Genomic DNA, 22,198 nt, shown 5'->3' with positions numbered 1-22,198 from the left:
GTCCCCTTCCACCAACTGCATATTTGGCAGCAACTGGAGACCAAGTTTGTTAAAAGGGAAAAATCTCTGAGCGACATGGGACTTGCCATCAGATCACTGAGAGAAACAGCACCCCACCCCACCCCATCTTAATGAAACCAGGATATCCTTTACCTGGAGAAGCAAAGGGAGATGCTCAGGGCATTCTTGGGGATATATCACTTGAAAAATGTTTGAGGGAAGACTTAAACAAAAAATGGAAAGAGCACTTTGATATAAGGGAGAAAATGTTCTCCTCAGAGAGGAGAAAGGGAAGCTGACATGAAGAAGGAACACAGTATTTTTCGGGTTCTTTTTCAAGTTTACAGAAGTGGGGATGGATGTTAGAGAAATATAGTGTGTCAGAATGTATGAAAAATTTGGAACATATATGTTTGCTTACGGAAGAAGGTAAAAGGGTGAACATCAGTGTAGTGGATAAGTAAAAGGGAACCTCTATATTCACAAGGGAAAAACTCGGAACGGATAGCAACTTGCTCAGACCAGCCAAATAAGGGAAAGAAAAAAAAGAAGAAACTGTAATTTATTATTTTTTAAAGATTTGTTTATTTGAGAGAAAGAAAGCATGAAAGAGAGAGAGAAATCATGAGCAGGAGGGAGGTACAGAGGGAGAAGCAGGCTCCCCGCTGAGCAGGGAGCCAGATGTGAGGCTCAATCCCAGGGCCCTGGGATCATGACCTGAGCTGAAGGCAGACACTTAACAGACTGAGCCCCTCAGGCACCCAAGAAAGTACAATTTAGAGTAAATAGTATATGTAAAGTAAGATGGAAGGAAGGTAGTTAAGTTTATGGCTATTATACTAAATATGAAAAGGTTATCTCATTAAATACAGAGATTACAAGGTTAAGGTTAAAAAAAAAGCTACATTAAAAACCATTATAGTAATAATCGATGCAGACAAGAATTATCAATGGGTACTACAACCATTGCATGGAAAAATAAATAGTGTCCTCATAGATATATTATTATTTACACAATGGAAATAGTCTTCAGTGGAGAATACAGGAAGATACCACTTTATTATTTTTTTACTCTTAGTTTTTAAAGATTTTATCTATTTACTCATAAGAGACCCACAGAGAGAGGCAGAGACACAGGCAGAGGGAGAAGCAGGCTCCCTGTGGGGAGACCCATGCAGGACTCCATTCCAGGACCCCAGGATCACGCCCTGAGCCAAAGGCAGAGACACTCAACCACTGAGCCACCCGGGTGCCCCAGGAAGATACCACGTTAACCACATTAATACCATCGACAATGGGAAAAACTTACATCATGTACATCATATTGTGGTGTATGAAGGACACAGCATCACTTATATAATATTCCTGCCAAAGATCCAAATCCTATTAAGTAATAGGAAACTACTGGTCCACCCAATAGTTTGAAACCATCTTAAATGGGGGAATCCCTGGGTGGCTCAGTGGTTTAGTGCTTGCCTTCGGCCCAGGGCGTGATCCTGGGGTCCTGGGATCGAGTCCTGCATGGGGCTCCCTGCATGGAGCCTGCTTCTCCCTCTGCCTGTGTCTCTGTCTCTGTCTCTCTGTCTCTCTCTCTCTGGTCTATCATGAATAAATAAATAAAATCTTTAAAAAAAAACATCCTAAATGAAGAACAGTCTACAAAACAGCTAACTTGGACTCTTTAAAAATGTCAGTATCATGAAAGATGAAAAGGCTGAGGCATTGTTAGAGATTAAAGGAGACCAGAGAGATAGGACAGTTACAGGCAATGTATGCTCCAGGATTTAAGAATTTAATATTAATGGGACAGTATTGTAAGATTGGTAAAATTTGAATATGAACTATTTATGAGACAATAGTTTTATATCAGTGTAAACTGTCCTAAATTTTTTTTTAAAAGGTTTTATTTATTTATTCATGAGAGACACAGGGAGAGAGGCAGAGACACAGGCAGAGGGAGAAGCAGGCTCCCTGCATGGAGCCCGATGTGGGACTCGATCCCAGGACCCCGGGATCATGACCCTGAGCCAAAGGCAGACTAAATAAATCTTTTAAAAGTGCTAAATTTAATAAAGGAGGATATGATGTCAAAAGCAACATTTATGAAGAAGGTACAGTAGTCTAAAAGTGCCCTGGTATAATTATATATACAGTATAGATATACATAGCCTTAAATCCCACAATACATTATTTTGCAAAGAAAACCTTAATGCATTTTTAAAAATTAAGATGTCATCATGTGCATTTGATGATTATGATCTAATAAAATTGGAAATAAGCAATAAAGAGGTAACCAAACTATCTTATGTATTTGAGAATATATCATATACTCTTACATAACACTTGACTCAAAAACAACCTTAAAAGGAAAAGTAGAAACTACCAGGAAAACTTTACATAAAAAAAAAAAAGGAAGTTTTTTTTGTTTTTTTTGTTTTTGTTTTTTTTTTAAAGAGAGAGAGGGAGGGACAAAGGGAGGAGAGAGAATCTTAAGTAGGCTCCACACCCAGCCAGGAGCCTGACATGGGGCTCGATCTCCGAACTCTGGGATCATGACCTGAGCAGGAATCAAGAGTCAGACGCTTAGCCGACTGAGTCACCCAGGCATCCCAAGAAAAACACTTTTAAAAAATAATTAATTAATTAAACATTTTATTATTTATTTTTTTAATTAAACATTTTATTAAGAAAACATTTTTTAGCCGTATTTTATGTTGATCTTCATTATCCTCTCATGAAGTCAAACACACATGCTTTCACGTAGTTGATCCTTGGATTGGTTCAACAAAAAGTTGAATTAAAACATAACTCTTAGATTTGATAGAAAGATACAACTTATCTTTACATGACATTCAGTTGTTATTTGTTTTATTGAACCACAAAATATTTGTGAACTTGTTACCACTTTCAATTTTCGGACATGGTTATCAAGTTCCAGTGTATGATAATCTTAAATTATATATTGGATTTCTACAGTTTACAGGAATATCTGGAAAGACAACATGTATCTCAGTTTTGTGATATTGAAGAGAATCTAACTGATACTAATCATTTCATTGATATCTTATTTCCTGATTTTAAAAATATGAAAAACCTCAAATTAGAGAAGACCCTGGCATTCCTTCGACCGAGGCTCTTTCAAGAAAAGAGAGGTAAGGAATAAATATAAATAAACTCTAGTATAATTACATTAAAAGTTGTTATTTTAAAATTTAACATTAGAGGAAAAAAACACCTATTTCAGAAGATTAAAATGAAGGGCGCCTGGCTGGCTCAGTCAGTGGTGGAGTGTGTGACTCTTGATCTTGGGGTCGTGAGTTTGAGCCCCATGTTAGGAAATAGAGCTTACTTAAAAAAAAAAATGAGAAAAAACATAAATAAAGTGCCTGGCACCTAGAGGGTGCTAGTTATTCTTAACCTTTGCCCATATTCACATGGCAGACAGTGACGGAACAAGAATACAGACCTTAAATTTGTATTATTGATTCTTTTTTATAGTTAGTATATGGAAATGCAATCGATATTTGTATATTGACCTTATATACTTTGTTTTTTTTTTTTTTTTTTTTTTTTTTGACCTTATATTCTTTGACATGCTGAACACACTTCGTTCTAAAAGGTTTGGTGTAGTTTCCTTGGGATTTTTATGCAGACCGGAGTTTCTCAACTTCAGACCTACTTACATTTGGGACTAGGTAATTCTGTGTTGAAAGAGGCTGTATCTGGGGTGCCTGGGTGGCGCAGTCAGTTAAGCAACTGACTCTTGATTTCGACTTAGAGCATGATCTCAGGGTTTTGAGATCGAGCTCCGTGATGGGCTGTGTGCTTACAATTCTTTCTCTCCGTTTCCCTTGTGCCCCCTCCCCCTCAAAAAAGAGGCAGTATTATGCACATTGCAAAATGTTCATAACATTCTTGGCCTCTACCCACTATGCCAGTAGCATCCTCCCCACCCTCAGTGTGAGACCAGAAATATCTCCAGACGTTGTCTGATGCACCCTTGCAGGACGAAATGCCAGGATGAGAGCTGGTGATAAGACAATAATATCATCTTAATTGAACCTTAATTCAGTTTTACCTCTTTCTTTCAAATTGGTATGGATTTTATTTCTTCTGCTTGCCTTACTGAACTAGTTAGAACTTCCTGTATGATGCTGATTAGGAGAGGTGACATGGTTACTTTGTTCTTGACCTCACAGCAAAAGCATTCAGTCTTTTACCAGTAAGTACAATATTAGCACTATAGACCTTTATCTACTTTTATTTTTTTTAATTTTAATTTTTTAAAAGATTTTGTTTATTTATTCATGAGAGACACAGAGAGGCAGAGACACAGGCAGAGGGAGAAGCAGGCTCCTTACAGGGAGCCCAATAGGGGACTCGATCCCCAGACCTGGGATCACGACCTGAGCCAAAGACAAACTCTCAACCGCTGAGCCACCCAGGCGTCCCAACCCTTACCTACTTTTAAAAATGTCCACCTATTTCTAGTTTGGGAAGGTGTTTTTTAAGTTTTTTAAAAATCATGAATAGATATTGTATTTTCTCATCTTTTTTTTTCTGTATCTACTGATACGATTATATTTTATAGGCTTGAGTTTGATAATATGGCAATTTCTTTGATTTTTGAGTATTGGACCATCCTTCAGATAAGCTACATTTGGTTGTATATTTACATATAGCTGGGTTTGATTTTTTAATATTTTGTTGCCTTTTGTGTCTATAATCATCAGAAATATTTGTTGTATTCTTTTCGTTGTAATGTCTTTCTCTGGTTTTGGTGTCAGGGCAATGCAGGCCTTATAAAATGAGATGAGAAGTAGTCACTCTTATTTCCCTGAAGAGGTAGTGTAAAATTCATATTACATCTTTCTGAAATATTTATTAGAATTTACCAGTGAAACTACCTGGGCCTGAAGTTTTCTTCTAAGGAATTTTTTTAAGGTTTTATTTATTTATTTGTGAGAGACACAGAGAGAGGCAGAGACATAGGCAGAGGGAGAAGCAGGCTCCCTGCAGGGAGCCTGATGTAGGACTCGATCCCAGGACCCCAGGATCACCACCTGGGCTGAAGGCAGACACTCAACACCAAGCCATCCAGGTGCCCCTCTGTTGACTTCTTAATTATATGTATTTTGTCCATTTCTTTTTTTTTTTTTGTCCATTTCTTTTAGTGGTGTGCTATGGGTTAAAATATATATGCCTAACTTTTTTTTTTTTTAAGATTTTATTTATTTATTCATGAGAGACACAGAGAGAGAGGCGGAGACACAGAGGGAGAAGCAGGCTCCATGCAGGGGAGCCTGATGGGGACTCCAGGATCTCGCCCTGGGCTGAAGGTGGCACTAAACTGCTGAGCCACCAGGGCTGCCCTATATGCCTAACTTAAAACTCTTTCAGGTTAATATTTTACCACTTCACCTTATAGCCCCACACATCCTTTCCCCTTTTCCCTACCTATTGTAGTCACCATGTCTAATACAGGTACATGTATCAAGTGCTCCACCAAACCATATTGTAATTTTTTGCTTTTCAACAGTGATGAATTTTTTAAAAACTTAAGAGGCGTCCCCTTTTATACTTTTTAAAAGAGCAGATCTGCTGGCAACAAACTCAGTTATTTTCCTTTCATCAAATAATGTCTTTACGGCCTCCTGGGTGGCTCAGTGGTTGAGCGCCTGTCTTCAGCCCAGGGCATGATCCCGGGGTCCCAGGATCGAGTCCCACATCAGGCTCCCCGCAGGGAGCCTGCTTCTCCCTCTGCCTGTGTCTCTGCCTCTCTCTCTGTGTCTCTCATGAATAAATAAATAAAATCTTTAAGAAAAAAATAATGTCTTTATTTTCATTCGTGAAGGATATTGTACTGATAGAGAATTCTGGTTTGCCACTTTTTCCTTTAATACTCTAAAAATGTTGTGCCACTGCCTTCTGGATTTATTAGTATCTCATTAAAAATCCAGAGTCATTTAAAGCCTTTTTCCCCTTGTATGTCATGTACCTTCCTATTTGTTTATTTATTTGAGGGGGTTGCTTTCAAGGTTTTTTTCTTACCTTTGGTTTTGTGCAATTTTGTTTCTATGAGTATCTTTTTTTTTTTTTAAGATTTTATTTGAGAGAGAGAGATAGAGAACACGAGCAGGGGGAGGGGCAGAGGGAGAGAGAGAAGCAGACACCTTGATGAGCAGGGAGCCCAGTGTGGGGCTCCATCCCAGGACCCTGGGATCATGTCTGAGCCAAAGGGAGATGCATATCTGACTGAGCCACCCAGGTGCCCCAGTATCCTTTTTTTTTTTTATTAAGATTTATTGTATTTATTGGAGAGAGAGAGAGAGAGAGAGAGAGAGAGCAAGCATGAGTGGGAGGGGCAGAGGCAGAGGGAGAGAGAATCTCAAGCAGACTCTACCTTGTGCATGGAGCCTGATGCAGGGCTTTATCCCAGGACGAAGATCACCACCTGAGCTGGAAAACGAGAGTCAGACACTCAACCAACTCTGCTACCCAGGCATCCCTGAGTATACTTTGCTTTAAGTTTATCTTTGAGTTTGCGGTTCCTTGAGCTTCTTGAATCCATAAATTAATATCCTTCACCAGATTTGAGGAATTTCCCACCATTATTTCTTTATTCCTCCTGTGCCAACTCTTTCTCCACTCTGTCTGGGATTCCAAAAATATAAGTGTTAGATATTTTGACATAGTTTCCCAGATTCCCAAGGCTTTGGCCACTTTTATTTATTTTATTATTTTATTATTTATTTTATTGTTTATTTATTTATTTATTTTTAAATATTTTATTTATTTATTCATGAGAGACACACACACACACACAGAGGCAGAGACACAGGCAGAGGGAGAAGCAGGCTCCATGCAGGGAGCCCGACGTGGGACTCGATCCCGGGTCTCCAGGATCAGGCCCTGGGCTGAAGGCAGCGCTAAACCGCTGAGCCACCTGGGCTGTATGCAGTTCAATTGGATCATTTCAATTGTGTTAGCTGTAAAACGGAATTCTGTGATTTCCTTGTTGACATTCAGCCCATCCAGTGAATATTTTATTTCAGTTGTAATGTTTTCCAGTTTTATACACCTTGCATGTGTATGATTCTTGTGTAATGGAAAATTGGAAAGAGAATTATAAATCATAATTTGTATGTTAATAATATTACTCACCTTAAAATCTAGTAAGCTATTTTTGCAAACGTCTAAATTTCAAATGAGGATGAAGTGCTATTATATGCCTTCATAATAAAACATTCTCTATGGTATGTATAGCCAATAACCTATTGATTTAACACTTTTTATGTGACTTTTTATTTAGAGCATGTTTTGAAGATTATTGAAGATGAGGGCTTTAAAATACTGATGCAAAGACAAATTATATTATCAGAAGAAGAAGCACAAACACTGTGCAGAGAATATGAAAATGAGGATTATTTTGAAAATGTTATAGAACAAATGACCAGGTAAAGTTGATTTCGGGCTTTGAAGACACAGTCTGATTTAGTCTTGAATCATTTAAATCTTCTTTTGACCCTGCCCTGGTCGTGTTGCTGCACCTCTCAGTTCTGTAAACATATGCTGAATCTACTTCTTTGCCAATCTCACTCCTATCTCAATTCTCTGCTCAACTGCCCATCTTCTCTCATCCTCCTGGAATGTTACTGGAGCAATAGCAAGGCCCCGGTGAAGTTACTGGAGTCCATCAAGTCTAATGCCAGAAATCGAAGGTGTATAGCATTAAATGCAAGCAGAGAACATACTGACTCTCAGGGGTTTTGGTAATCCTGAAGATCACTAGTCCTAGGAAAAGAATGAGATACTAGAACTCTGTCAGAAGTTATTTCTAGAAGAATAAGTGAAATAGCCGTGACACCAAGGGTATATAAGTTAGCTGGAATCTGGAATCATCCTTTTGTAAGATGTTCGGTGTACTCTTGAGAGAATACCAGTGGAAATTCACCTTAGACTCTTTTTTTTTTTTTTTTTTTTAAGATTTTATCTATTTATTCATGAGAGACACAGAGAGAAAGAGGCAGAGACAGAGGCAGAGGGAGGAGTGGGCTCCATGCAGGGAGCCCGATGTGGGACTTGATCCCGGGTCTCCAGGATCACACCCTGGGCGGAAGGCAGATGTTCAACTGATGAGCTGCCCAGGCATCCCTCATCTTGATAAAAGGATGATCTTGACATATTTTTAGTCTATTTAACAAATCTACTTATATTATGTATATGGATTTAGCTACTGAGTCATAACTTTTTGTTGTTGTTCTTGTTGTTCTAACAGTGGTCCATCTCTAGCCCTTGTTTTATTAAGAGACTGTGGTTTACAACACTGGAAAAACTTAATTGGGCCAAGTAGTGTTGAAAAAGCCAAGGAACATCTGCCAGAGAGGTAGGATTCATATCACAGATCCCAAACTTTTTTCACAGTTGACATTTTAATTTCTTTTTGGATGCAGATACAGGAACCACAGCTCTAGTCTAAGGGAGGCTCTTAGGAAAACTACTTTTCCTAATTATGACCAGAGGTCCAGCCCAGTGGCAGCTGAGTAAGGCCAAGGCTTTGCAGAAGAAGGTTGTGGGATGCTTGGTGTGGGGCTGGGAAGTTACTGGTGGGTGCCCAGCCACAAGGCCATCTCTTAGCCTTGGTAGGAATTGATTCAGGAGAAGAAAAGCCCTCCCTTCAAATGGGCAAGAACAGAGATGCTCTATTGGATACAGCAAGCTTGACATACATGTGGGTATAATAAATAGCAGTACTAATGAAGTATCACATAGAAACACTGAAATGTTTTCTTTGGGGTAGAATAATCTGGAATCTGATTTGTTCTGCATGGACATATTTTACCCTTTACTTAGCCCTACAATTATTATAAAGGATAAGAGAGGTTGGACAGTCTGTGAGTAGTATGAGCCGCATGCCATGGAACCTCTTAATGAAGTGTAGCATAGAATGCAAGGCATGCCATCTGAGAGATGGGAATTCCTGTTGACACAAGGCCTATGCTTATAGCCATACTGTTCTAGAATTATGGTTTCAAATGTGAAGATAGCAGTACAGACACATTTTCTCCAGGTGAAGGCACTCAGTGACTGCCCCTCTCTACCTCACTATTACAGTGAGGATTCCAACCAGGGCCTTTATGATCCCTATGTTAGTACAAGTTCACAGCTAGTCTTGACTGTTATTTTTTTTTATTGGTTCCTCCCTTTCTAGTTTCCTTAGCTCTACTCAGTTCTTTAGGGTTGCTTTTGAAATAACTCAGCAGAGCTGTGAGGGAAGCTCCCCTTCCCTGCACTCGGGTATCAGATTCTGCACTGCGTTGCTTAATCCGAAATATGGTCACTTTGCAGAAGGGAGAAGCACAGCAACCCCTCATTCATCACCTACTCCCTCTATCCCATCCTTCCCCTCACATACATACTTTCCCCAATAATTATGTCCAATAGCGCCACAGAGGGGCTGCTTGGTGATACCATAGGCTCTTTTCATCATTCATTGTGCAAATCCTCCACTCCTGGTAATCACAGGCTCCAAGGGTATTGGGCTCCAAGGGACTTCAAATCAGGGATGTGAGAACTGCCAAAGGTCAAGTGGGAAGGTCAAATTGGATAAAGCAAAAAAAGGAAATTTGAATGCATCGCCAAAAGCAAAGAGGTAAGAAGACGGTGTAAGGACAGAAGCCAAGTGAAGTCAGTTTATTAATAGGAAAGGATGTTATTCACTATGACTGAATTTTGTGTGTTGGCAGTTCAGGACTATGTGTAAAGGGTAGAAAATGAAATGAGCAGAGAGTAATCCTCTACTGAAATATATGTAGATAACGAGACAGGAAAAAGGGCAACTGAAAAAAAAAAAACATCAAGGAACAGCAATTGATTTAGGTATATGCATTCATCTATTGCAGAGGAAGCAGAACCAGGATAAACTGCCTGACCCAGGGGCACTGGGTGGTGCAGCCAGTTGAGTGTCCAACTCCTGTGTGTTTGGAGATCATGATCTCAGGGTCCTGGTTTTGAGCCTTGTGTGGGGCTCTGCACTCAACATGGAGTGTGCTTGGGGTTATCTCTCCCTTTCCCTCTGTCCCTCCCCCTTCTCTCTCTCTCTCTCTCTCTCTCTCTCACACACACACACACACACACTCTAAATAAATAAACAAATAAACAAACAAACAAATAAATAAAATTTCTAAAAAGAAACCTGCCTAACTGAACATGTCTAGTACCATCAACCTCATTCCTGCTTCTTTACATGAAGCCATCCTGCATATTCCTCTTTTATCACTGCATTTGCTCTGCTGGAGGATTCCATAGCAGTGCCTCCTGGATTCAGTGTAATTTGGAGGCTTTGGCATAGAGTCCAATACCATCTCTAGTGCTTAATGACATTTAGTGATGAAGGGCAGGAAAGGAATATTTATTGAGAGCTTAATATGCACCATATATTTCAAATATATCATCTGATTCTCAAAATCTCCTTCCAGAGCAGTTTCATTATCTTATTGATATTTGAGACGATTAAAAGCATAGAGAAATGAAGTAATTGCCCGGTGACACATAGCTAGCAAGCAGTGTGAACAGGGTTCTACAGGCTGCTTGTTGCCTGCACCAAGGCACCTTTCCTTCTTTCAGAGTTATCTGTCAGTGGTCACATCATGATTATTTCATGGTTCTTTCTTCCTAACGACCATTCCCTCCTTGTAAGGAAGTAGTGTGCTCCAAGCTGCTCTATAGTTAATACCTTTTGCATAATGGCTCGATCAAGAATGAGTTGCTTGATGACTTTTGGACAATTTATATAGTGTTCTGTTGCAGTAGTTTATACTACAGTATGTTATGCTCTAACAGCTCTTGACTTCTTTTTCAAAGTTTATGCGTGCGATTTGCAATGGAAGATTTGCCTATCAACCAGTTGTATGGAAGTGACTCATTAGAAGAAGCCGAAAAGGAAATACAGTATTTCTTTCCTTCTCAAGATACTTTAGCACTGATTAAGCCTCACGTAACACATGAACAAAGAGGTAAATATTTAGAAATAAAAATTGTTGTGTACATTTCCTTCAGGTTTTGTGAAAGATTTTAAACTATGGAAAAGTTAGAAGAATAAGGCAATGAACGCCCACATGGCTCAATATAGATTTAACAATGAACTTTTGTCATTATTGTTCTCTCACCCTCCTTCCCTTCTTCCTTCTCTCTGTCTCTCTTATAATCAAAATGAAATTGAGTTTTGTTGAAGTTCTTTTCAGAGTTGATGGAGGTGACAATGTTTTTCTCCATAGATATATTATTTATTTATTTATTTTTTAAAAAAAGAACTCAGTCAAAAGTATTTCATATCTTTATTTCAATGATATCCAGCTGTACAAATAAAGATCTAATGTTGATTAAAACAAGTTTGTGTTATATATTTGAATGGATATAATACACCAGGAAATGAAAAATGAATATTGACTCTGAAAGTTCTCAGTGTTACAAAATTTCTTCCACTGCATTCTGGATTTTCACATAAATGAAACATTTGTCCATAGTAATAAAGACATAAATAAAATAATGACTCACTTCACATTTTATAAAACTCTTGACACTAAAAATTCAAAAAATCAAAAGAAATATTTCCATAGATATATTAATAGGAAAGATCATACTAATGATATGTTTAATATTCACCAATTCTCCCGTTCTTGTATAAACTTCACTTAGTCATGAGGTATTTTTTAAAATGTGCTTTTGGATTCTATTTGCTTGTATTTTATTTGGGATTTTAAAAAATTAAGATAATGAAATTGGTCTGTCCTTTTCATTTTTGGTGCAAGGTTTAGATAACAATGTAATACTTCATAAAGAATGCACATGTCTTCATTTGTGGTGCTCGGAGGAGTTTAAGCAGAAGTGGGATTGGTATTTGAAGATTTAGTAGAGCCTTCCTATGAAAACATCTGGGCCTGTTGCTTTTTTATTTTTATTTTTTGGTAGGACAATTCTTTGACTACTTTCTCTGCTTCTTCTATGAAAATTGATCTATTTAAACTTTTTACCTCCACTATAGTAAATTAGAGTTAATCTTGCTAAGTTGTGTATTCTTAGGATATTATCCATTTCATCTACATAGAGTTCATGGTCTCTTATTATCATGTTTAATTTACTCATTTTCAATGGTTATTTCCACCCTGACATTTCTTCATTTGTTGTTTTTCAAAAAAACATATTTGATTTATGTTTTATTTTCTGTTTTCAAACTCATTACTTTCTGTATTTTTAAAAATTTTGCCTTCAATTCTCTAGTAGTTTATTTATTTATTTATTTAATTAAAAAAAGATTTTATTTATTTATTCATGAGAGACACAGAGAGAGAGAGAGGCAGAGACATAGGCAGAGGGAGAAGCAGGCTCCCCATGGGGAGCCTGATGCGGGATTTGATCCCAGTACCCCGAGATCACGACCTGAGCCAAAGACAGATGCTCAACCACTGAGCCACCCAGGTGCCCCTCTAGTAGGTTTTTAAAATGTTCTTCTAGCTTTTTAAATTGGACATTTAATTCATTTATTTCATTCTTTTATTTTTGTCAATATAAATTTTTGAAGTTGTGTATTTTGCTCAATTCCTGCTTTAATTTCTTCTGATTACCCCATAGATTTTAATGCATAGTGTTTTCATTAATATTATTATTGTTGTTCTTAGAAATTTTGCACTGTGCCTACAACGGTCTTTCTCTACTTTTCTGCTTGGTGATCATATCTTATTTTTTCTGTACCAAACGCAGAGGTTGGCCTTTTTCTGGAAGTCATCTCTAAACTTCCCAGAGAGTTAATAGTTTACTTCCCTGTGGTTCTGGGAACCTTTTACATTGCTCTTTATAATAATGACCACCTTTTCAAGCTATGTTTCTAGGCCAGGCCCCCTGAGCAGACAAGATCTGGAAGAAGCATTTAATGTTCCATGCACATTTGTTCTCACAGCACCTCTTGTAGGACAGATCCTGGGCTGCCCCCTTTATAGGAAGAGAAGTCCAGCCTTCTTCAGGCTTTCTATGGGTTATGCTTATGCTCTACCTTTTGGGGCTAGGATGGCAGCACAACACTTCTAAGCACTATTGATCTGGACCAAAGAAAAGACTGTTATACCAGAAAGCTCCTAATCCCTCATTTGGTTCACTGAATATAGCCTTTAAAGTGTAGGCTGTTGGTGAGATTTTGACAAGATGTACTTTATTTAATCCCCTCAAATATTGCCTTGCTACTTAAGGGAGAAGCATCCAGATTGGCTCTCCCCTTCAATCCATATCTAGCAAGGACTTCTTGACATTTGCAGCATGGAGATGAAAACATGCCTTCACTTTCAGCCCAGAAGCTTCCTTATGGTTTATGAGATGTTTCCGGTGGGGTCTAGAAAGCTGTGTCTCAGAGACTGAACATCTGCATTCACATATTAACATTGTTCTGAATGTCAATCTGGTGCTTTTTTTTTTTTTTTTTTTATTCATGATAGTCACACACAGAGAGAGAGAGAGGCAGAGACACAAGCAGAGGGAGAAGCAGGCTCCATGCACCGGGAGCCTGACGTGGGATTCGATCCCGGGTCTCCAGGATCGCGCCCCGGGCCAAAGGCAGGCGCTAAACCGCTGCGCCACCCAGGGATCCCCTGGTGCTTTTCATTTCAATTTCACTTAGCATAGTTTTAGCTTTTTTTTTTTTTTTTTTTTTAAGATTTTATTTATTTATTCATGAGAGACAGAGAAAGAGAGGCAGAGACACAGGCAGAGGGAGAAGCAGGCTCCATGCAGGGAGCCTGACATGAGATTTGATCTCAGGTTTCCAGGATCACACCCTGGGCACTAAACTGCTGAGCCACCCGGGCTGCCCAGTTCTAGCTTTTCGAGCCACAGTACGCAAGTAAAATGATTATTTTCCTTAGTTATTTCAATCTACTTGAATCTGAAACAAGAGTAAAGACCTGCTACAAGATTACCATATCTGTTTTCCCTAGAGGAGATCTTGAAACTTATTAGAGAGACTGGATTTGAAATAACACAGATGAAGGAAGTAGTCCTAAATGAAGAAGAAGCAGAAAAAATTTATTCAAAGATAAAAGGAAGAGACTTTTATCAGGATGTATTGCAAATGTTGTCTGAGTAAGTTTCTGATATATAGTTCTCTACATTATAAAAGTAGTAAACATTCACTATAGAAACTGAAAAAAACAAAATGTAATTGAAACATTCCATCTAACTTCATTCATTGAAAGGCATCCAATTAATATTTGGGGTTAATTTCTTTTCTATTTCCTTCCTTCCCTATCTTCTTCTCTCTTCCTCTCCTTCCTTCCTTTCTTCCTCCCTTCATTTCTTTAGGTCTTCACATTGATATAGAGATGATCTGGTTTCAAATCTCTGCTTTTAGATCCCTGCATATGCATATCTGTCAGCATATTTAATATGTGCCTCAGTAGCCTTATCTGTAAAGTGGAGATAATAATAGTATCTATCTCTTGGTTTGTTGTGAGGGTAACATAATTGATAAGTTGAAAATACTTGGAATAGTGATTGGCATATGTCTTTAGAATTAACTACAGCACTCTTCTAGCACAACAACCTGCTGGAAGGGGGAGAAGTGGAAAAACAAAAAGAAAGCACAAAATCACATTGATAAGGACAAAGAATAAAAACAAAGCATGGCATTCTGTCTTTAGCTGGATATGTAATCTCTATTGGTGTAAATAGCCCAAATCTTCTGAAATTATTATTATTTGCAGGGGTCCATCTTTGGTCATGGTTCTGACTAAGTGGAATGCTGTTTCGGACTGGAGACGATTGATGGGTCCCATAGACCCAGATGAGGCAAAACTACTGTCCCCAGACTCTATCCGAGCCCATTTTGGAAGAAGTACTTTGAAAAATGCTGTCCACGGATCATCTACTATCTATGAAGCAATGGAGACCATTAGTAGAATGTTTGAAGACTTCATTCCTGAGAATCATGAGGGAAACTAAAGTATAGTGCCTGTTTAATTGTTGTTTTCTTTTCTTTGCTTATTACTGTGGCTAAGCCTGAGCCCAGGACAAGACTGTCCCAGAAAGGCCAGAACTTTCCCTATATCTATATCTGTGAATCTAACTTTATTTCCTGCCAGACACTCTGTGCTGTTCCATAGCAGCCTTGAAGCTACATAATATGTATATGGATTGAGTTTACTTAACTGTTGATAGAAAGTTTGGAAACTTTTCTGTCCTGGGCAATGTGGGAGACAGAGCATAAGCTAGATGACTTTTCCCATCAAACCTACTTTCCTTCCTTATTTTCAAAGATCAGGCTCACAAATGTGCACCTGTATGGTATATGGCTGACTGGAATAGAGCCTCTTCACATGTGGAGTGTTGTCCCCACCTGGATGAACCAAACTGAGAATCAGTATCCAGAGAATAATGAGAAAGCAATATTAAATGGGGAAACCACTCTACATCCAACCAGGTTCCCAGAGGAGACAAGAGTACCTTGTTCCCTTAATATTGTCACTTAGGCTATGATTTCTCCAGGTATAAGAACATTGTGCCAAAATATTAGGTGCATAAAATAAAGATAAATTTGGGCATAGTGCAGCTCATTTCATAAGTCTCACTCAATTATAGACCAAAGCATGAGTGCAAAACCAATAAACATTTATGTTGGGAAAGTACGTATTTTGTGTCTGCTTGAACTGTAGGTTCTTGATGAATACAAAAATGGCCGAATGGTGGTTGTTACCTTCAGAAAAGTGCAAATCAAAGAGGAACACAAAACTTAAAGAGGCAAGATGTAATTATAATCATTATGAGACAGTACATTATTAATCATGTCAGTGATGCATGACTAGTGGGGAGGGAAGTGAGTGGAACTACATTCTGTTTATACCACCAGTTAGCAATATGGAGTAGATCTATGCTAGCATCTGTGTATCCTTCCTTTCTTTGATGGGGAGCATTATGAATAATCTAGGGGATTTCAAATTAGTGTATAAAGTGCTGAACTGATAGGTATATGTTTGATGGTTAGGAGCTGGAGAAGGTAAGGAATGAAATCAATCTGGAAAAATAGGATTTTCAAAATCAGGGATAAGGAAGCAAGAAAGAGAAGTCCTTTTAAAAGTTTTTAAATGATCATATACATATATGCTTGATGCTTATATATAAGGACACATTACTGGTTTCCTTTTCTTAAAAGATTTTATTTATTTATTCATGACAGAGAGAGAGAGAGAGAGAGAGAGAGAGAGAGAGAAAGAGAGGCAGAGACACAGGCACAGGGAGAAGCAGACCCCATGCAGGAAGCCTGACGTGGGACTCAATCCAGGGTCTCCAGTATCACACCCTGGGCCGAAGGGGGCGCTAAACCACTGAGCCACCCGAGTTGCCCACATTGCTGGTTTCCTACTAAGACTACTATGCTATATCTACTATACTTTGTCATATCACTTTAAGGTATTGTTGGTCTGTTTCAGACATTTAAGAATCATTTATTCAGCTCTTGCTATATGCTGACCATTTTTGCAAGACTGTTTCTTGTCCTAAAACTCTAGAACTCTAAAGGCAGGAGATAGAGAATTAACATGTGTTTTAGGTTCCTAGGGGTAAGCACAGAGTGCTTTGAGCAGATGCATATAGGAGATGGAGAAGGAAAATGAGTTGCAAACTCTCCAGGCTGGAGACATTGAAATAAAAATGAAAGATTACAGGAACCTTAACTAATACAGAAATGGTGAGTTAGTGAGAAGTGGAATGATGAGAGAATTCTTAGAAAGCTACCTCACATCCACAGGACTAACTGCCACTCTACCAAATAAGTGGGAAAAGATAAAGCTTCCTGGCTTGAGTAACTAAGGAAATGACCCAACGATTTCCAGACAAGGAACCCAGAAGGAAGAAGTAGGTTGGAAGGAAATACTATGAGTTCTGTTCTGGTCATGTTAGGAAGGAGGCATCTAATTTGAGAGTTAAGTTTCACCCTGAGAGCAGGGAAGTCAAGAGGGTTCCATTGGAGTAATGGTGAATGTCAGCAAAATGGTGACATAGGCAGATCCAAGCTCCCAACATTCCAAAGGAACCTTGAAAAAACAACAGAAACTGTCAGAACTCTGGAAAATGATCAAAAGTTTACATCAACCAAGTGTGTGCTGAATTAACAAAAAAGGCAACTTAAAAATGATATGAAAGTTTTGTGACATTTTTACTTACCCTACCACTTCCCCAGCATGGTGATAGTCTTGAAGATCACAGCCTGTTTCCAGTGTGTGACCCATGTTCCTGGCTCCAGAGAGAAGAGAGCAGATAATATTTACAAATTACTGTGTTTTTCTGTTCTATCTGGAGGCTACCTGAAGGATGACACAAGGCACTCATCTCTGTTTCACCAAACCTGGGAACCACTCAGGGAAGAAAAGTGTTAGACGTTGATTAAAAACGGTATATGATGATCAAAAGCCCCATAGCTGTCTGAGGCCAAAGATTGTGACTGACACTTACAATAGACCACTTAATGCTCGGGAGGGCTATATGTTGGCAAATTGAACTCCAGTTAAAAAAAAAAAGAATGGGGATCCCTGGGTGGCGCAGCGGTTTGGTGCCTGCCTTTGGCCCAGGGCGCGATCCTGGAGACCTGGGATCGAGTCCCACGTCAGGCTCCTGGTGCATGGAGCCTGCTTCTCCCTCTGCCTGTGTCTCTGCCTCTCTCTCTCTCTCTCTCTCTCTCTCTGTGACTATCATAAAAAAAAAAAGGAAAAAAAATTATGTTTCTGTGTACTAACAATGAAAAAATCCCAAAAGGAAATTAAAGAAGCAATTCAATTTACCACAGCATCAAAAGTAATTAAAGCCTTAGGGATAAATTTAGTAGTGTACAAGTGCAATATTTTTATACTGAAAGATATGAAATAATGCTGAAAGGAACTAAAGAAGACATAAATAAGTGGAAAGACACCCCGTGTTCCTGACTTGGAAAACTTAATATTGGGAAGATTATAATGCTACCCAAAGTGATCTACAGATTCATTGCAAGACCTAAAAAATTCCATCAGTGTTTTTTACAGAGATGGGAAGACCATCCTAAAATTCATATGAAATTTCGAAGGATTCGAAAGAGCTCGACAATCTTGAAAAACAACAAAGTTGGAGCACTCCCGCTTCCTGAATTCAAAGCTTATTACAAAGTGACAGTAGTCAAAACAGTGTGGTTGTGGCATAAGGATAGACCGATGGGATAGAATTATGGTGGGAATATAAAATCGGGGAGCTGGTGCAGATGACAGTATGGCAGTTCCTCAAAAAGTTAAACATAGAATTACACCAGACCCAGCAATTCCCCCTCTTAGGTATATATCCAAGAAAATTGAAAACAGGGATACAAACACTTGTACACCAATTTTCGACAGCAGCATTATTCACAATAGCCAAAGGGTGGAAACAACCCAAATGTCCATCAACAGAAGGATGGATAAGCAAATAGTGGTATACACCTGTAGTGGAATATTATTTAGATGTAAAAGGGAATGAAGTTATTGATAGTATGCTACAACATGGATGAACCTCAAAAACTTCATGTTAAGTGAAATAAGCCAGACAGAAAAGGACAAATGTTGTATGATTTCACTTTTAAGAGACACCTTAGATAGGTACCTTCAAAGGGACACAAAGTTGACTAGAACTTAATAAGTATAGTTTCCTTTTAGGGTGATGAAAATGTTTGGAAATAGACTGTGGTGGTGCAAACAATGTGAACATAACTAAGGCCACTGATTTGTGCCCTTGAAAATAGCTCAAGTGGTAAATTTTATGTTATAGATATTTTACCACAATAAAAATATTTTAAAAATAAAATAAAGAAGAATTGTTCCTCAGGAAAGCACAAAGATCTTTCACAATAAAGTTCTCCAAAACCTCTCCTAAAACGATGCAAAATAAAGCTTGTCTTACAACACTTATTTTTGTTTATTTTTTTAGGGATTGGGTAGAGAGCATATGTATATATATAAATATTTTTTTCTTCAGGTTTTTATTTAAATTCCAGTTAGTTAACATACATGTGATAATGGCTTCAGGAGTAGAGTTTAGGGATTCATCACTTATGTATAATACCCAGTGCTCATCACAAGTGCCCACTTAATCCGCATCACTCATCTAACCCATCCTCTGGCTTACCTCCCCAGCAGCAACTCTTGGTTTGTTCTCTATGATTGAGTCTGTTTTGTGGTTTGCCTCTCTCTCTCTTTTTTCCCCCCATGTTCATCTGTTTTTTTTTTTTTTTTTTTTTTTTATTCATGAGAGATGAAGAGAGAGAGAAGCAGAAACATAGGCAGAGGTTGAGAAGCAGGCTCCATGCAGGGAGCCTGATGTGGGACTCCGGGACACCGGGATCATGCCCTGGGCTGAAGGCAGTCATTCAACTGCTGAGCCACCGTCCCTGTTTTGTTTCTTAAATTCCACAAATGAGTGACGTCATATGGTATTTGTCATTCTTTGACTTATTTTGCTTAGCATAATGCTCTCTAGTTCCATCCATGTCATCGCAAATGGCAAGATTTCATTCTTTTTTATGGTCGAGTATTTTCCATTGTGTATATATACTACTTCTTTGTCCATTCATCAGTTGATGGATATTTGGGCTCTTGCCATAATTTGGCTTTTTTACAACACATTTCAAAGAAAATGCATGCAATGCCAACATCAAAATCCTTATTAAACGTAAGTAGGGTTTTCCTAAAGTTTCTTGAAGAGCTACTGGATAAAGGAATTTTTTTCAAACAAAATATAACACAGCACCAAGAAGTTCCTAAAACTCTTCGTTGGGCACCTCTGTCCTCAGAGTCCCCCTGGGCCCTGCAGCCCCCTCCCCAGTAATTCCCATCATCCTTCCTGCCCTCCCACTCTAGTCTCTCCATCATGTTTCATAATGAGCTGCACACTCAGTCCTGTTGTCTTTCTCAGTTCCTTCCAATTTTATTCCCCACCTTTGGCTCGATTAGCAATTCCAAATCCTTGAAAGGATTGGGTAGAAAGCTGCAGTTACTCACAGTTAATATTTTTAACTCGGTCAAAAGAATTTGTTCATTAACTTATTGAGCCATAAATCCTTGCTGATTGCTTACTTGCTGAATCAGGCAGTGTTATCTGTAAAGAAAAGAGACCATCTCCCCTAAGCTTGGCAATCCTACCACATGTCGGGGGATTTGTATGCAAAATGGAAACTCATAACTGCTTTAAAATTAGCTTTGTAATGTATCTTATCGAGTATGTTCTTTCTTTTCTTAGAACTTTGAGAAGATAATGCGTGTAAGTTCACACTGACAGAACCATGTGGCACAGCTTCCTGGGAGGAATAAAAGGGAAGATATTCCTTGGAGGAAAACTCAGTTCCAGTTATCTTAAGTTAAACACTCACCTCAAGGTGAAAAACATATGGTTATGCACAATAACAATAAAAATCGTAACCTTCAAACAAATCTTAGTGTTTGTTTTTATCCTGCCTTTCAGAGAGAATTTAGGGTGGCTTATATAAACGCATACCAGACTGAACAATGTAATTGGGGAGGAACGTGGATATGGGGAAAGAGGGTGTAGGGTCCAGGAGTGGAATTACATACAAAATGCATACACGGCCCTAATGCATATTTAGACGGCCAAAAACTTGACTCTAAGTATTTTGGCAATAAACTCTGAAAAGGTGTCATGTCAACATATACATTTTGCAATGCAACCGCAGGACAAGTGCAGGCCATGTACCTTGTTTTCTGATGCTAAGACAATGCAGATCTCTCCAGGGATGAAATTGATAATAAGCCCAAGTTTTCACTGGTTTTGGCATTCCCCTCTCGGCATGTAATCTGACCGTGTTTGCTACAGTGATGCACTTAAGCTTTTAGCCAGAGTTACATGTAATTCCCAGCATATTGGCTGGGGCTCTCTCCTTTCCATTCCACTCCAGAGAGCATCTGGAATGAACGAGAATGATGTTCTGTGGGGCACCTGGGTGGCTCAGTCAGTTGAATGCTTGCCTTTGGCTCCTGGGATCGAGTCCTGAGTTTGGCTCCTTGCTTAGCGGGGAGTCTGCTTCTCCCTCTCCTTCTGCTCCTCTGCTTGTTCTCTCTCTCAAATGAACAAATAAAATCTTTAAAAAAAGAAGAATGATGTTCTTGTACGATTAACTTTCCATCCTAATTTCTAAACTCTAATGTTAATGAAGATACTCGCAAACTTTGATTATTTAGTATTCTTTTCCTTTAGTGTGATAAGAACCCTGAACACTGTGCTCTATCCTCTTAACAATTTTTAAGGGTATAATACTTGATTGTTGACTGTAGGTACAATGTCATAAAGCAGATCTCTAGAGCATATTCATCTTGCTTAACCGATACTTTGTCTATTGATGAATACTTATGGTTTCCTCCCTTCCCCAGCCCCTGGTAACCACTATTCCCATCTTTGATTTTATGAATATGACTATTTTAGATACATCGTGAAAGTGGAATCATGCAGTTCTTCTTTTCTGTGTTTGGCTTATTTCACTTAACATAATCTCCTCAAGGTCCATCCATGTTGTCACATTTTATAGAATTTCCTTCTTTTTTAAAAAATTTTATTTCTTCATGAGAGACAGAGAGAGAGAGAGAGAGAGGCAGAGACACAGGCAGAGGGAGAAGCAGCCTCCCTGTGGGAACCTGATGCAAGACTCGATCCCAGGATCCTTGGGGTTAGGGCCCAAGCCAAAGGCAGATACTCAACCACTGAGCCACCCAGGTGCCCTAGAATTTCCTTCTTTTTAAAGGCTAAATCGTATTCTATTATATGTATATAGCACATTTTCTTCATTCATCTGTCAATAGAGATTTAGATTATTCTCATATACTAGTTATGGTAATTAGTGCTGCAATGAACATGTGAATGTCAATATTAAGATCATGTTTTTGATTATTTTGGATATATACCTAGAAGTAGGATTCCTGGATAATGTGGTAGTTCTATATATTTTTGGTAGTTTTATTTTTAATTTTTTGAGGAACCCTCATGCGGTTTTCCATAGCAGCTGCACCACTTTGCTCTCCTATCAATAGAGAACGAGGGCTCCAGTTTCTCTGCAACCTACAAACACATACATATATACCATCCTAACAGGTGTGGGGTGGCATCTCATTGTGGTTTTGATCTGTATTTCCCTGATGGCAAGTGATGACAAACATTC

At 38.6% G+C, this 22,198-nt stretch overlaps 1 protein-coding gene across 3 annotated transcripts in view; it reads left to right on the top strand.

Moving 5' to 3' along the window:
- Nucleotides 1–20,462, top strand: part of NME8 (NME/NM23 family member 8) — a 49,812-nt gene extending 29,350 nt beyond the window's left edge. For 2 of the 3 annotated variants that reach the window (XM_025449418.3, XM_025449416.3), the window contains 7 exons: nt 2,977–3,152; nt 7,313–7,457; nt 8,279–8,386; nt 10,864–11,015; nt 13,983–14,127; nt 14,748–14,986; nt 20,272–20,462. In XM_025449418.3, the coding sequence (XP_025305203.1) occupies nt 2,977–3,152; nt 7,313–7,457; nt 8,279–8,386; nt 10,864–11,015; nt 13,983–14,127; nt 14,748–14,985 (964 nt within the window). In that variant the 3' untranslated portion in view covers nt 14,986; nt 20,272–20,462. Of the gene's footprint in view, nt 1–2,976; nt 3,153–7,312; nt 7,458–8,278; nt 8,387–10,863; nt 11,016–13,982; nt 14,128–14,747; nt 15,666–20,271 lie in introns of those variants that run through there. The other variant, XM_025449417.3, reaches the window with a different exon arrangement.
- Nucleotides 20,463–22,198: the final 1,736 nt, after the last annotated feature.

The sequence above is a fragment of the Canis lupus genome, chromosome 18 (assembly GCF_003254725.2).
Source record: "Canis lupus dingo isolate Sandy chromosome 18, ASM325472v2, whole genome shotgun sequence".
NCBI lineage: Eukaryota > Metazoa > Chordata > Mammalia > Carnivora > Canidae > Canis > Canis lupus.
Note: the sequence above shows the minus strand (reverse complement) of the source record. Positions and strands in the feature narration are given on the sequence as shown.